Source organism: Physeter macrocephalus, chromosome 18 (genome assembly GCF_002837175.3).
Source record: "Physeter macrocephalus isolate SW-GA chromosome 18, ASM283717v5, whole genome shotgun sequence".
Taxonomy (NCBI): Eukaryota; Metazoa; Chordata; class Mammalia; order Artiodactyla; family Physeteridae; genus Physeter; species Physeter macrocephalus.
In genome coordinates this window covers 23,626,782-23,639,401 of record NC_041231.1, presented here as the reverse complement: position 1 = coordinate 23,639,401, position 12,620 = coordinate 23,626,782, and the positions used below count along the sequence as shown (strand labels likewise).

At 41.5% G+C, this 12,620-nt stretch overlaps 1 protein-coding gene across 10 annotated transcripts in view; it reads right to left on the bottom strand.

Annotated features, from left to right (window-relative positions):
* The window catches only part of FOXP1 (forkhead box P1), a 610,819-nt gene that overhangs the window by 140,708 nt on the left and 457,491 nt on the right, over window positions 1-12,620 (bottom strand). For all 10 annotated transcript variants that reach the window (XR_008615677.1, XM_007105389.4, XM_007105390.4 and 7 more), the window contains one exon: window positions 8,485-8,583. Coding sequence is in view for 9 of the 10 variants with exons in the window: in XM_007105389.4 (XP_007105451.1) it covers window positions 8,485-8,583 (99 nt within the window). In the remaining variant the exon portion in view is untranslated. The remainder of the gene's footprint in view (window positions 1-8,484; window positions 8,584-12,620) is intronic.

The window sequence follows — 12,620 nt, the reverse complement described above, 5'->3', positions numbered from 1 at the left end:
GTTCAATGAACAAAGTTTGAATGAATGAAATCCATAGGTTCTGCAATACCCAATAGGGACAGAAGTAAAAAATATTACCTTGTAGCAATTGGTTTTCATCCAATTTCTCTAACTGCTTGCTTTCATATTCCTGCAGCTAATGCTGATAAATACCTCCAACCCAACTCAAATAAAAAGTGTAGGGAAAAAAGATACTGCCCTGTGATTTCAGAAGCATGCTTCTCTAAGGACCAAACTTTTCTAGCCCATCCCATGTGTACGACCTCTGTCTCACTGGGTTGCATGGTCAGCTGGCCTTCCCGACTGGGCAGGGCGCCAGGCGAGCTCGACTACCCCCATTGTCACTTCTGGTCCTTGGTGCTTGCACCAAATGCTGTTATTCTAGGCTTCAGGAAATTTTCTAACCACTGGACAGGGTCCAATGCTGTGTGCTAATGAGTTTCAGATTGGAGGACTTCACTGTGCATGTGTCAGAAAAGTGCCATGGTTTCTGGTGAGGTGGGGGGAGGGAAGAAAAGGCACACAAAAAAGGAAGAAAAAAACAGTAGTTAAAAAATGCTGGCTACTCAAATTGACAGGGAACGTGACCTCTGCACTTCATCAGAAATTCCTGCAGACTTACAAAATAAAGGAGTTTGCTTTTATCACACACTGTGAGGCTCATATGGAAAAATGGAAAACACTACATCACTTGACCTCGGCATGGCCCCTTTCAACCACAGACGAATATTGTGTACAAAAATTCTAAATCAACTTAAGATGTTCCACAAAAAAAAACCTTTAATTTTCTGCATTAGGCTTGATGATTACTATTCTGGGTCTTGAGATTTTGCTTAGAAGGTTCACACAGGAAAAGGACTCATAATTCCAGGAAGAGTATTTTCTCACTTCGGGAATATTCATGGTCTGGCCTCTGTTGGGTGGGCACATCACGGTCTACACTTCCCTAGACTCCTTGGAAAATAATGAGCAAACCTCACTTACCCAGGTTTGAAAGTCACCCAAGACTGAATCATGATTATTTGCTTACATTAACAGAACATTAAAACAAATTTTAAACAACTTAAGAAAACTCTAGCCATCTTTGCTTGGTGATTCACTTCTCTGGGAAGCTTTTTTTCCCGGTCAAGGCAACCAACAGGCTTGATAGCAAGACTTCTCATCATGCTATCACCGTCTACCAAAGAAGAAGCCCTTCTTAGGAGAGTCTAACTCACAGAACTCACAGGCTTTTTTTTTTTTTTTTAAATGAGATTACATTTCTTTTTTTTTCTTTTTCTTTCTTTCTTTTTTCTTTTTTTTTTTTTTGCCACACTTAGTACTGGCAACTTTAAAAATCCAATCCTTTCACATCCTCCAACTGTCATCAACATTTTTTTCAGACGATGTCAATAAAATTGATTGCTTGCAGTTCTGAATTCTGCTCTGCACATGGAAACAATATCATTTGTTTTAAAGTATTTTCGACGGGGGCGGAAGGAGAAACAGAACGTCAGCAAGCCTATCCACAACATTGGGGCGGGGTGGGGAACAAACCAGAAGCAAAGTAAATGGTCGGCTGGAAACTTTGACAAAAATTCCTGATATATAAACCCTAAACCTTACTGTTGTGCTGACTGATATGTCTTCCTGTCAGACATGAATGATGTTTCTGGAACATTAATACGTTCATTAAATTCTAACTCCCTGTGCTTAAAATAGTCCATACTTTGGTTCAGAGGCATCTTGACAGCTTTGTTGTAATCATGTATGTGAGGCCTCAGACTACACAGTTGTTGAGATGCCTCATACCTACAAGCAATCTGTTGCTTTTACAAGTTTAATCAAGGTATTAGGGATCTGATTGTGGAACCATGTCGACTTGACATCTTCAACTCAGCTGTCTATCAGAGAAACCACTCTGGGTGGTGGCAGACTTCCATAAGGCTCAGCAGCCATACATACCTCTAACTCCCTAATCTGTAGTACTACCAAATACAGCTTGGACTGGTTTTCTTTTTTTTTTTTTTTTTCCCCTTTTCCCGAAGCACAAGTGGACGACCAGCAAGGGTCCGACAGTGTTATTCCTAATTACCTTTTTTTTTTCACTCTTGATCCTGTGGCTCTCATAATTAGTTACCTGGGGCTGCAATCCAATTTGAAGTGATGACAAGAAAGTGATCCATGAAAAAGTAATAAGTTAAATCCAATTTCAGCCTTCCTCTAATTAAATGCACATGGAACTAATGACTCCAACCCTAGCTTTTCAGTGATAATGGTAATTAGCAAGGTGGGAGTTGCTCTCTTTTTCAACGCGGGAGGTGTAAACCACAAGGTAAAATGGCAGGAGCACTCTTAATTACATGTGTCATTTTGTCAGCAATTTACACATTTTTGACCAGTCAAGTATGTTTTCTTTTCCCCTGTTCCTCCCAACCTCCTAGCCCCAACAATGATTATAACATACTATTTTCCATGTTCCAGCACATGGAAGCTCACAGGAGCATTTCAGGCTAGAGAATAAGAAATAACGTTTTCTTTGCTCTTGTTCACTGCTGTGATACACACACACACACACACACACACATACACACACATACACACACACACACACACACAGAGTGACAATTAGGATAATTATGCAGATCTTAGTCCTCTTAATTGAAATCCAGGTATTTACAGTGGAAATTGGTTTTTGTTGGTTGGGCTTTAGTTTTGCTTACACTATGAAAAATACAATAATTTGCTTATTGATGGAAAACATGGCACTCAGTAGATGCTGAGTAAATACACATTGAAGGAGAAGCAATAATTAACTTCCTGATAACATACTGGTTTTGGGTGGTCTTAAAACACCTGGCTTGCCAGCCTGGCGTTGTCACTGCCTGTGTGCTCTGTAGTGAGTCACTTAACCTCTCGGAAGTTTCACTTTTCCTCAGAGTAGCCATGGGGCTGGTCCATAAACCTTAACTATCTTAGCAGATAGGGACATATGCATGTGGTGACAAACACACGCTTACACTTCAAATAGTAGCATCACATTTGCATTTTAATGTTTAGGTGCGTGTAAGCAAAGTGACCATATAATTAAATGTCCAAACTGGTATACTTTTAAGAGTGAGAGTTATTAATAAATACACTCAGTCAACAGGCATAGACTAAGGGTGTCCTGGGCAGACACAGGATCACCTTATATACAGCTGAGGTTGAAATAGCAAAAATGGGGGAACTCATTATATCACAACTCACATGAGGATTCTGGTGGCAAGGACAAAACACATTATTTTGGAAAAAAAAATTTTTTTCCAGCAACAGTATTGAACCTGGGCAAACAGATGGACTTCTTGAGCTTCATGAAACCCTTGACACAAAATTCTGTGTGCATGTGCATTTTTCTAGGAGGGGATCCTGTTTCTATCATATTTTTAATGGTGCGCATAATCGGAAAGACTTAATAACCATTTTAAAGCATCATTTCTATTTTATTGTTTCTTATCCAGACATTGTTTAGGGTTTGGGGATTCTCCAAACTTGTGTGATAACAACGAAATCTTAAAAGGTACCAAAATTTCAATACTTCATATCAATCTCATGCCAGGGATGCAAATTCTAGACAATGTTAACTGCAGACGTTAAAAAAAAAAAAATCTGCCTCCCTCTCCTAAACTATTACGCACTTTACTAATTCAGTGCATAGGGATATCTTTTTAAGGGTCAGTATTTCCAAACCATTCCATTTCACTATCTACCACATAAAATCGTAGTTTCCTTTAAAGGTTTCCTCTTACCAATTTATTCCTCGGTGAATAACGTGGAAATGATACGAGGTACTAAGATTATATGTGGCATTAATGCCAAGCAAAATGCTGCCTAAAGCACGTTTTATATAACTGCAAATAAAAATGCTAAAAAAAACACCTGCTGAATCTTGCATTTTAACTTCCTCCACTTAAAGCAGAGTCCTCATTACCATCCTGAGCTTCCAACCGGACGAAAAGGCAGACCCTTCCAGTGAATTCCACCAGCCCTCCTTCCAGTGAAACGGCCCCCTGTGTGAGGAGCTGGCACATGAGATAACCTTGGAAGGAGGGGATGGGACAGGAGAGAAAAGTATCAGATGACTGCTTTCAAGTTCAAATTCTTCATACATGGCCTGAAATGGTGGTCAGCTCTCCTCGGTAAGCAACACACAAGGTTTACTTTCTGTCTTAACTTGCATGCTGCCAGAATACACATGTACTTTTACTTTCTTAGGAGAAAATGTGTCATTTGATTTCCTTCCAGTTTATGTCCTTGTGCCAACAACTAAAATGCTTAAAGAACCCAAATGAATTACTACCCAGAAACGGTGGTCAAAGTTCCAAAATGTGATCGATAAAATTGCTCACAAATTAATCTTCAGCCAGGAAACTCACACATTTTCGAGGTTATGAGCACACCTGCACTGTTAAGCATTTATTTCACTTGTTTTAGCAATCTTCAGAAGTCTATAAATATTTATCAAAGGAAGCCTACTATTTTTACTCACACATAATTTTCTTTCTGTGGCAAAACCTGGTTAATTCTTTCACAGCTCAAGCATCCTGCAGGCAGGGCCTGTCTCCTAGACATTTTTACATCTCTGAACAGCAGCTTGATGCCCTGCAAGTTGTGGCTCTTCTAGAAACGTTCACTGAGGTGCATTTAATTAATTCAGATCCTTCTGAGGCTGAATTTATGACGGGGCCAATTTCCAATCTTCACTTGTACCATTCATAAAAAAATTTGCAAAGCAAATTAATAGACCAAATAAGGAGCTATTTAGGTTACTAAGTAGAATATTTTTCAAGAACTTCAGAAGCAATATCTGTACCCGATTCATGCCTTCACCATAAACTACAATGTCACCCAAGAACGCGACCAGTTCGGATTTAGTTCAGTATGTGCATCTGCAAAGAGCGTCATGTCTCACTTATTTACTCTCATTTCGCTGAAATTAGTCCAAATTGGTGATGTTTGACTACATTTTGTGATCTCTGTCGAGTAACCACTTATAGCCTCCTCTAACTTTCCATTTTCTTTTGTTTGTATCATCAGCCTGTGAAACTGGAGAGCACTGCCAAACATAAAGCAGGGAAGTGTGAGATTTGCTTAAAATATGAGTCACAGTATATTTGGGGACTTGGGTTTTTTTTTTTTTTTTTTCCTCAAGCTATCAGCAGATCAAATCCTTTTTCCCTGTCAAGCCTTCCTCTATGCGGAAGATCTGAAATTTGCTAAAATAGGTCTCTCGGTGTAGAAGGAAGGGTAAGGAGATCAGAGATGAACACTGTTAAGATTTGCTGTAGGATTTCCCTTTCATGTCAGAGCCGCTCTAGCTGAGATGCCCCAGCAAGGACATGGCTCGACAAGATATATTTAAATGTGAAGGTTATTCCTTCCATGAATCACCAAGTCTACCTAAGTATTTTTATAACAAGGTAATATGCCATGTGGCCTAGGTTAGTAATATGCCATGTGGCCTAGGTTAGTAATTTGTCCTCTCTGTTTGTGGAAGGCCAGCCAAGCCAACAAAACTTAGTGAATTTGCATGACCCTACCAGGAAGCTGAGGAGACAACAGTCTATGATGCACTTGCATGTGTGTACGCACGTACGTACACACACACACACACACGCACACACACACACACACACACAGGTCAACCAACTCTCCCCTCCCCGCAACCCCAGAAGCAATTCTTAAGACTGGTCTAAATTCTTTGCTTGTCAACTCTCCCACTGAGGGGTCAGGAAAGGACTCAAAACATCTTCTTCAGCAAAACCAGTATCCAAGATGGCCCCCTCGTCCCACACTTTTCAAACAGACTGAAGTGCTCAGTAGAATGCGTTGGGTTGGTTTTGACGCTGTCCTTTGCCAAGAAAAACAAGGCCCTCCGTATCATACTCTCCTGGGGGCTAAAAGCCTTATAACGGACAAGAAGAAGAGCCCTCCAAAGGAAATCCCCTAAAACTTGACTTCATACACTTACTTAGCCCTAAAGGAACTTCACTCACTTTGGAAAAGGAGTTACCTAAAAATGCCCTACGTTTTTTTAAAGTTTTTTTTTTTTTTAATATGCTATCTGTGTTAACATGTAATGGGCTTACTATATTTCTTTTATTTATCTATCTATCTATCTATCTATCTATCTATCTATCTATCTATCTGATTTTTGGCTGTGTTGGGTCTTCGTTTCTGTGCGAGGGCTTTCTCTAGTTGCGGCGAGCGGGGGCCGCTCTTCATCGTGGTGCGCGGGCCTCTCACTATCGCGGCCCCTCTTGTTGCGGAGCACAGGCCCCAGACGCGCACGCTCAGCAGCTGTGGCTCACGGGCCCAGTTGCTCCGCGGCATGTGGGATCCTCCCAGACCAGGGCTCAAACCCGTGTCCTCTGCATTGGCAGGCAGACTCTCAACCACTGCGCCACCAGGGAAGCCCGCCCTATGTTTTTTAAAAAACATCTAGAAAATAAGTCTAGTCTAAAAGATTACAAATGATATTCAATACTGAAAAGTAGTTCATTAGACCATGTACGTGTGTCCTTTTTGAAAATTCTCTCTAACCAAAGCACTACAATATGTGAGACTCTGCCCCCCAATAATATATTGTTATTTTTCCAACACATTCGAGGTCTGATAAATTCAAGAGGACTCAGAGTATTCTTAGGGCTGTGAGAGCTCCAAGGGGGGGGGCAAAAAGAATGGACACTCATTTGAATCACTGAATGACAGGCTGGGCTAGCTCCCTGTATACATTAATAAATTAGAATTTTAATTGTGTCTCTGTCTGCAGGAGATGCCCCAGTACTTTAATATGTACCAACAATTAGCTATGTTCTGGAATCTGCAATGTGGCCTCCGCTGCTGACCTCTGAAGCACAATTCCCAGTCTGACTACGGAAACTGTTCAGTTTGATCCTTTCAACTTATTTGAATCCTGACAAATAAGCTCACAGCTGAAAGGTCAACACAGTCATATTTCATTCTCCAGAGCTGTTCTTAAGACATCTGCACAACAAAGCACTGCTTATAGCACCTGACATGGGACCTCAGTGGCACTGGACCTCATTAAAAATGTCCCCAGCATTCACACACATGAAAAGGCATATGGGTTGGTGATGGCTGACCTAATAAACTGCTTTTGGAAGTGTTAGTAAACAATGCACATTGTCATTCAACTCTGCCAGTAAAGTGCTACTATCATGCTGAACTTCCTCTAGACGGTGACAATTTCCAAGCAGACGTAGAAGCACCACAACATGTGACCCAAGGTCAGTTTGATATTTGTAGGATAATGTGGGTGCGGGTATACTGGTTCTCCCTGATCTGAGAAAAGTCAACCCAAGCTAGAATTGGGGTTGACCTTGTGATCATCTTAATCGGCATCAAGTTATACCCACCAGCTCCCACTTATAAATTCCTCTCCAGAATGCCCAGTGTGGGAAACTCATCTTTGCTTCCCATTTGGGGGGATGCCCACTCTTGGCTATGAAAGTAGTTGAGCCACTTGGTACCTGCAAGTGCCCTTCCTGTCCTGGATGGGAGCATGGGCTACTCCATGTCAAGTTTCTTTAAAATGTCTATGACAATTTTCTACTCCAAGTCAAAGATTCAAAGTAGATTTTTATGAACTCACTCCTTCCACTCCGCTAACCCCTGCCCTCAATGTGCCTGAAATGAGAAGCTGCTACAACAGTCTTTTGGAGTATCTTTACAGAAAAAAATGCTTGCCAATCTTTATTAATGATTCAGAAATATTAGGAAAACATCCAGTGAATAATGGAGTAGGTATTACATTCATTACTAGGTGTATTAAAAATACTGTATCTTCCTTAATCCCAATAAGTTCTTGACAGTATTGACATTTTGGGTTGAATAATTCTCTCTTGCGGGATACTTTCCTGTGCATTGTAGGATGTTAGCAGCCTCCCCGGTCTCCCTCTACTAGATGCCAGTAGCACCCATTCCCCCAAAGTTGCGAGAACCGAAAAGGTCTCCAGACACTGCCCACTGTCCTTTGAGGGGTAAAAGCACTCCGGCTGAAAACCACTGCACTAAAGTAACACGCGTGTGCGCGCGCGTGCGTGCGTGTGTGTGTGTGTGTGTGTGTGTGTGTGTGTCCCATTTCCAGACAGATCACAAGAGAATGAGTGACATATGTGAGTACTATGGACTTTTCCTCATTGGTAAGCCACACTGCCTAATAAGCAACCCATGCCAACAACTCCTCAGCCTCCGATTAAATTGTCTCATTAGATTTGCTTACTCTCAACAACAAAAATGGTGGTTGAACAGACATTTTCCCCCCACATGTCATGTTCTAGTGTTAAACAAAAAAATGAACTTTTTTGCAGAAGATATCCTTTCGGGATTTGCAATTCCCAACACAATCCACTTCTGAATGACTTATCAGCTGTCCCAAAGTGTATCATCAACTTAAAGGAAAAAAAAGAAGAAGAAGAAGAAAAAAAAAAAAAGACTTGCTACCTGAAGGGCTGGCTGTTTGTCATTCCTCTTGGGAGACTTTAATCCACTAACTTGCTGCTGTTGCTGCTGGAGAAGAAGCTGTCTTGCCACTTGAAGTGCCTGGAAGGAAAAATGGAAGGAAAACGTTTGTGTTACTGCACAGGTTCAGGGCCTCCTTCACAAAAAAGTATTCTAGGAAGGACACATGAGGATGAGATCTTGACTCTTCCATTTCCGGGCAAATGAAACAGCAAACCAAACTTCCCACCAGTCTAAGTTGGAAAACTTTCCAGAATGTGTTTACATTTTCTTAGAGTTAGCCAATTTCATCCACAGTTCCTCAGGCATAGCAGTCCATCTGAGCAGACACTTGATTCCTACCATAAATCTGACATGAAATGTAGAGTATGAATGATTGGGACTTTGAGGAAGGAGGGCAGAGAGAGGCCAGGAAGGAGCTGGGCGAAGCCAGAAACTTCGGAGACAATAAAGGGCTCTTTTCAAAGGTACCTTCATTCTCCTCCAATTCTTCTCGTGGGAGCTAGGCAACTCGAGTTGAAAGTAACACTTTCACCTTATTTGAGTCCAAATAAAGAGGAAAAGCTAAGCGGTAGACCACACTGTGGGTAAAGTTATTTGTGGAGGAAGATCAAAACAGGGTGACCTTGAGGGACCACGTAAGAAAAAATCTTGGCCAATCTGACCTCTGAGTCCACTCAAAGGGTACCTTACACGCTTGTGAATAAAACTGACTGTGTCAGACACAAATGGGTCCTTCCGAGCTTACACCATGGGCTGGTTTTTATTTAAAGCTAGAAACTGGGGAGGTGCTATCGGCTGGCGATAAAACCAAAGGAGAAAAGGAGACTCCTGCAAAGGCAGAACACTGACCAATGACTGACCAACCTTTATTGAAAGCTCAAATAAAAAAGTATGTCATCAACAAATCCTCATGCAGTCATTCAGTGACAAAGGACTTAATAGGAATAACAGCTAGCCCCACCTTTCCAAAGAGGACAGCAGGATTGGCAACAGAAAACTGAAATTTGCAGACATTGTGCTAGAAAATCACACGAGAAGTTAGATTATTTGAATCAATTCAGCTGAGAACCAAAAACGTACATATGGACAAGATGTTGAGAAGGCTCTTTAAATGATGCGCCTGGAGTTTAGAGACAAACCAAGATTTTCTGGGGATCACATCAATAATCATTGCTACACGATAACTCATTATTTGTGCCTGAAAGAAGATTCACACAGAGACGTGGTCAACGTATCGAAAAGATCTGACACTATCATCTTAGAAAGTGTGAAAAATGGGCTAATGATGGTAGTGTGTTCCTCCAAGAGGAACAGATGTCATTTACATAAGAAAACAGTGTTTATAGTTCTAGGAAAAGTTAGAGTGACACGGTGCAGTGGGGAAAGGCAAGATGGTACGGGGTTTTCCGTGCAGCAAACTCAGGGGAAGGGCAATGAGAGCGGTCAAAGGGGAGTACTGTTCATGAAAAGATGCCTAAAAATGTTGAATCAGCAAGAGCAGTACTTCTCCTCAAAGGACAATCTAACTAAACCGAGCTCATGACTGTACCGTTGTCACAAAGAATATTTTTAAGATGCTATGGAAGGTTGCGTGGTGGCTTTGTGCCTAAGAGGTCCAGAGGGAGGAAATGAAACATACGCACAGATAAAGAAACGGGTGACAAAGAAAAGATCTTGGGAAAGATGGACCCCTCCTATCTCACCTCCCTACTGCACCCACCCTTCTTGTCCCTTCAGTAGCCTTCTGTCTACTGAACTCACCACGACCAGCCCTTCAGATGGCACGGACAGGCTATTTCATCTGGGAAGGGAGAGGCATGCTCGAGAAAGCCTGCCTGCAAGAGCCTTGAGAAGAGAGGCTGTCTGAGAGGGGCATCTGGAAGCCAAGACGCCTGGGAGAGTTGCCTGAGACTCCAGCCTGCTGTCTCCGAGGAGGATTCACCACCATCACTGGACTCCGGGTTTCCTTGTCTCCTTGGAGACGCTCAGTACATGCGTAGGTGTAAAAGTGGGCAGACTGAAGATTTCATTTATATCATATAAGAAAAATAGTCCCGTTGCAAGGTGCCTGCAGGAGCAAGAGCCTCTCCTCCTACTGTATACGTCCTCTTAGCTATTTTCCATGAAGGTTTCATGGCTTTTGAATGTAGGAAAGGGAACTGTTATATATTTTAAGCGCTACCTTCAGAGCTCCCAGAGTCGTAGACTGATCAGCCAAGAAGGGTCTGGCTGCTGGTTGGAAAGGCAGACGGAAGGTCTGTAGATGACAATGAAAGATGATGCGGAGAAAGACACGGTGGGGAAGAGGAGAAAAGTTAGGTGCATTCAAGACCAAAACAGAGCAAGCAAAGGAGATCAGAGTAGCGGCAACTCGGCAGACTCACAGATCTTTGTTGAAAGAATTTACCACGTTTCACCAAATACTTGGGAGAACAGGGACTCAATTTTCAAGTACTCAAGTCTCAGAGAATCTATGCAGTGAGCTCCTCATTTAAGCAAAAGACATACTAATAAGTGTCCTTTAAAAAAATGTACATACACACAAACCTAATCTTATATGAGCAAGTTCTCATAAACACACTTCAGCAAAAGAAAGTAGAGGACTCAAATTTAAGTTTGCAACAAATGTTTACTGAGCTGGCTCTATACATTTCAAAATTAGCTACTGGGTTGAAGGAAAAAAAGTCATTTATGTGTGTAACATCTTTTTCAGACCCAACATGGGGGAAATCAAATTACATCATCGCGTAACAAACTCCAGCCCTTGCACAGCATTTCAGACAAAGCCACACCAAAGAAGATAATTAAAGGTAGAAGCACAGGGCAGAAAAGGTTTAGAAACTTGTATGAACACAAGGGAAATTTTAGTCAAACCACTGAAGAGAGAACAGATGATGAAGATGTATAAACTGGCCTCCAAATTTCACCCTCAAAATGAATGCAAACAGGTAAAATAACTTCAAATATTTGGGATGGAGAGACAATCCTAGTGCAAAGAATACATTCACCTTGGGGGACTTCCCTCATGGCGCAGTGGTAAGACTCCGCGCTCCCAACGCAGGGGACGCGGGTTCGATCCCTGGTCAGGGAACCAGACAGATCCTGCGTGCTGCAACTAAGAGTTAGGCATGTCACAACTAAGACCTGGTGCAGCCAAATAAATAAATAAATCTTTAAAAAATATCTATTTAAAAACAATTATTCATCTTGATATGAGCTGTTACGAATTATTCCATCATAATTCCCTGGCCTCATCATGAGTATGAGAGCAAAGTTGGGGCAAAGTACTAACACTTCTCCACCTTCCGAAAAATCAACTAAGGTCTCAGCCAGAATTTTAAAACCTAATTTATTAGAACTTATAAAGTGCTGTGAAATCAATCACTAAAGGGCATTTGCTTTTCTGAATCCCATGATATTTAAATCACTGTAATCTAGATTTTAAATTGTCACCAAAAAAGAAGAGAAATAGACCCTCAGTGCACAAGACTATGTATATGACATTATAAAACAAATCCCTTTTTTCTAAAAAACATCTTTATTGGAGTATAATTGCATTACAACGGTGTGTTAGTTTCTGCTTTATAACAAAGTGCATCATCTATACAAATACATATATCCCCATATCTTCGCCCTCTTGCATCTCCCTCCCTCCCTCCCTCCCTATCCCACCCCTCTAGGCATCTACCATGTGAGTCAAAGATGCTTATCGTCCTATTCACTGCTGGTCAGTAAAAAATTTGTCATGACTGATGGGATCCCCTTTGGGAGTTGCACCAGGGACCTACGTCCGCTTTGTTTCCTATACATGCTGACTTGATAGCCATTTTTAAGTGTCCCATGCATCAAAATCGTAAAAACCAGATTCATGTCTTTCATCTCAGATTCCACTGCCTGAACCTCAGAGATGTGTCGTAACACGACTAAGGAGTGAGGACGGACTTCTCTTATTTTTATAACAGTTTCTCAATCATGATTGGAGCAAGGTCCCTTAAGATATCCTGTGTGAAGATACAAGTAGATCCTTTAGCAGCTATAGAATAATAAGATTCAAGTAGATATTGTGTGTGTGTGTGTGTGTGTGTGTGTGTGTGTGTGTGTGTGTGAGGGGGGGA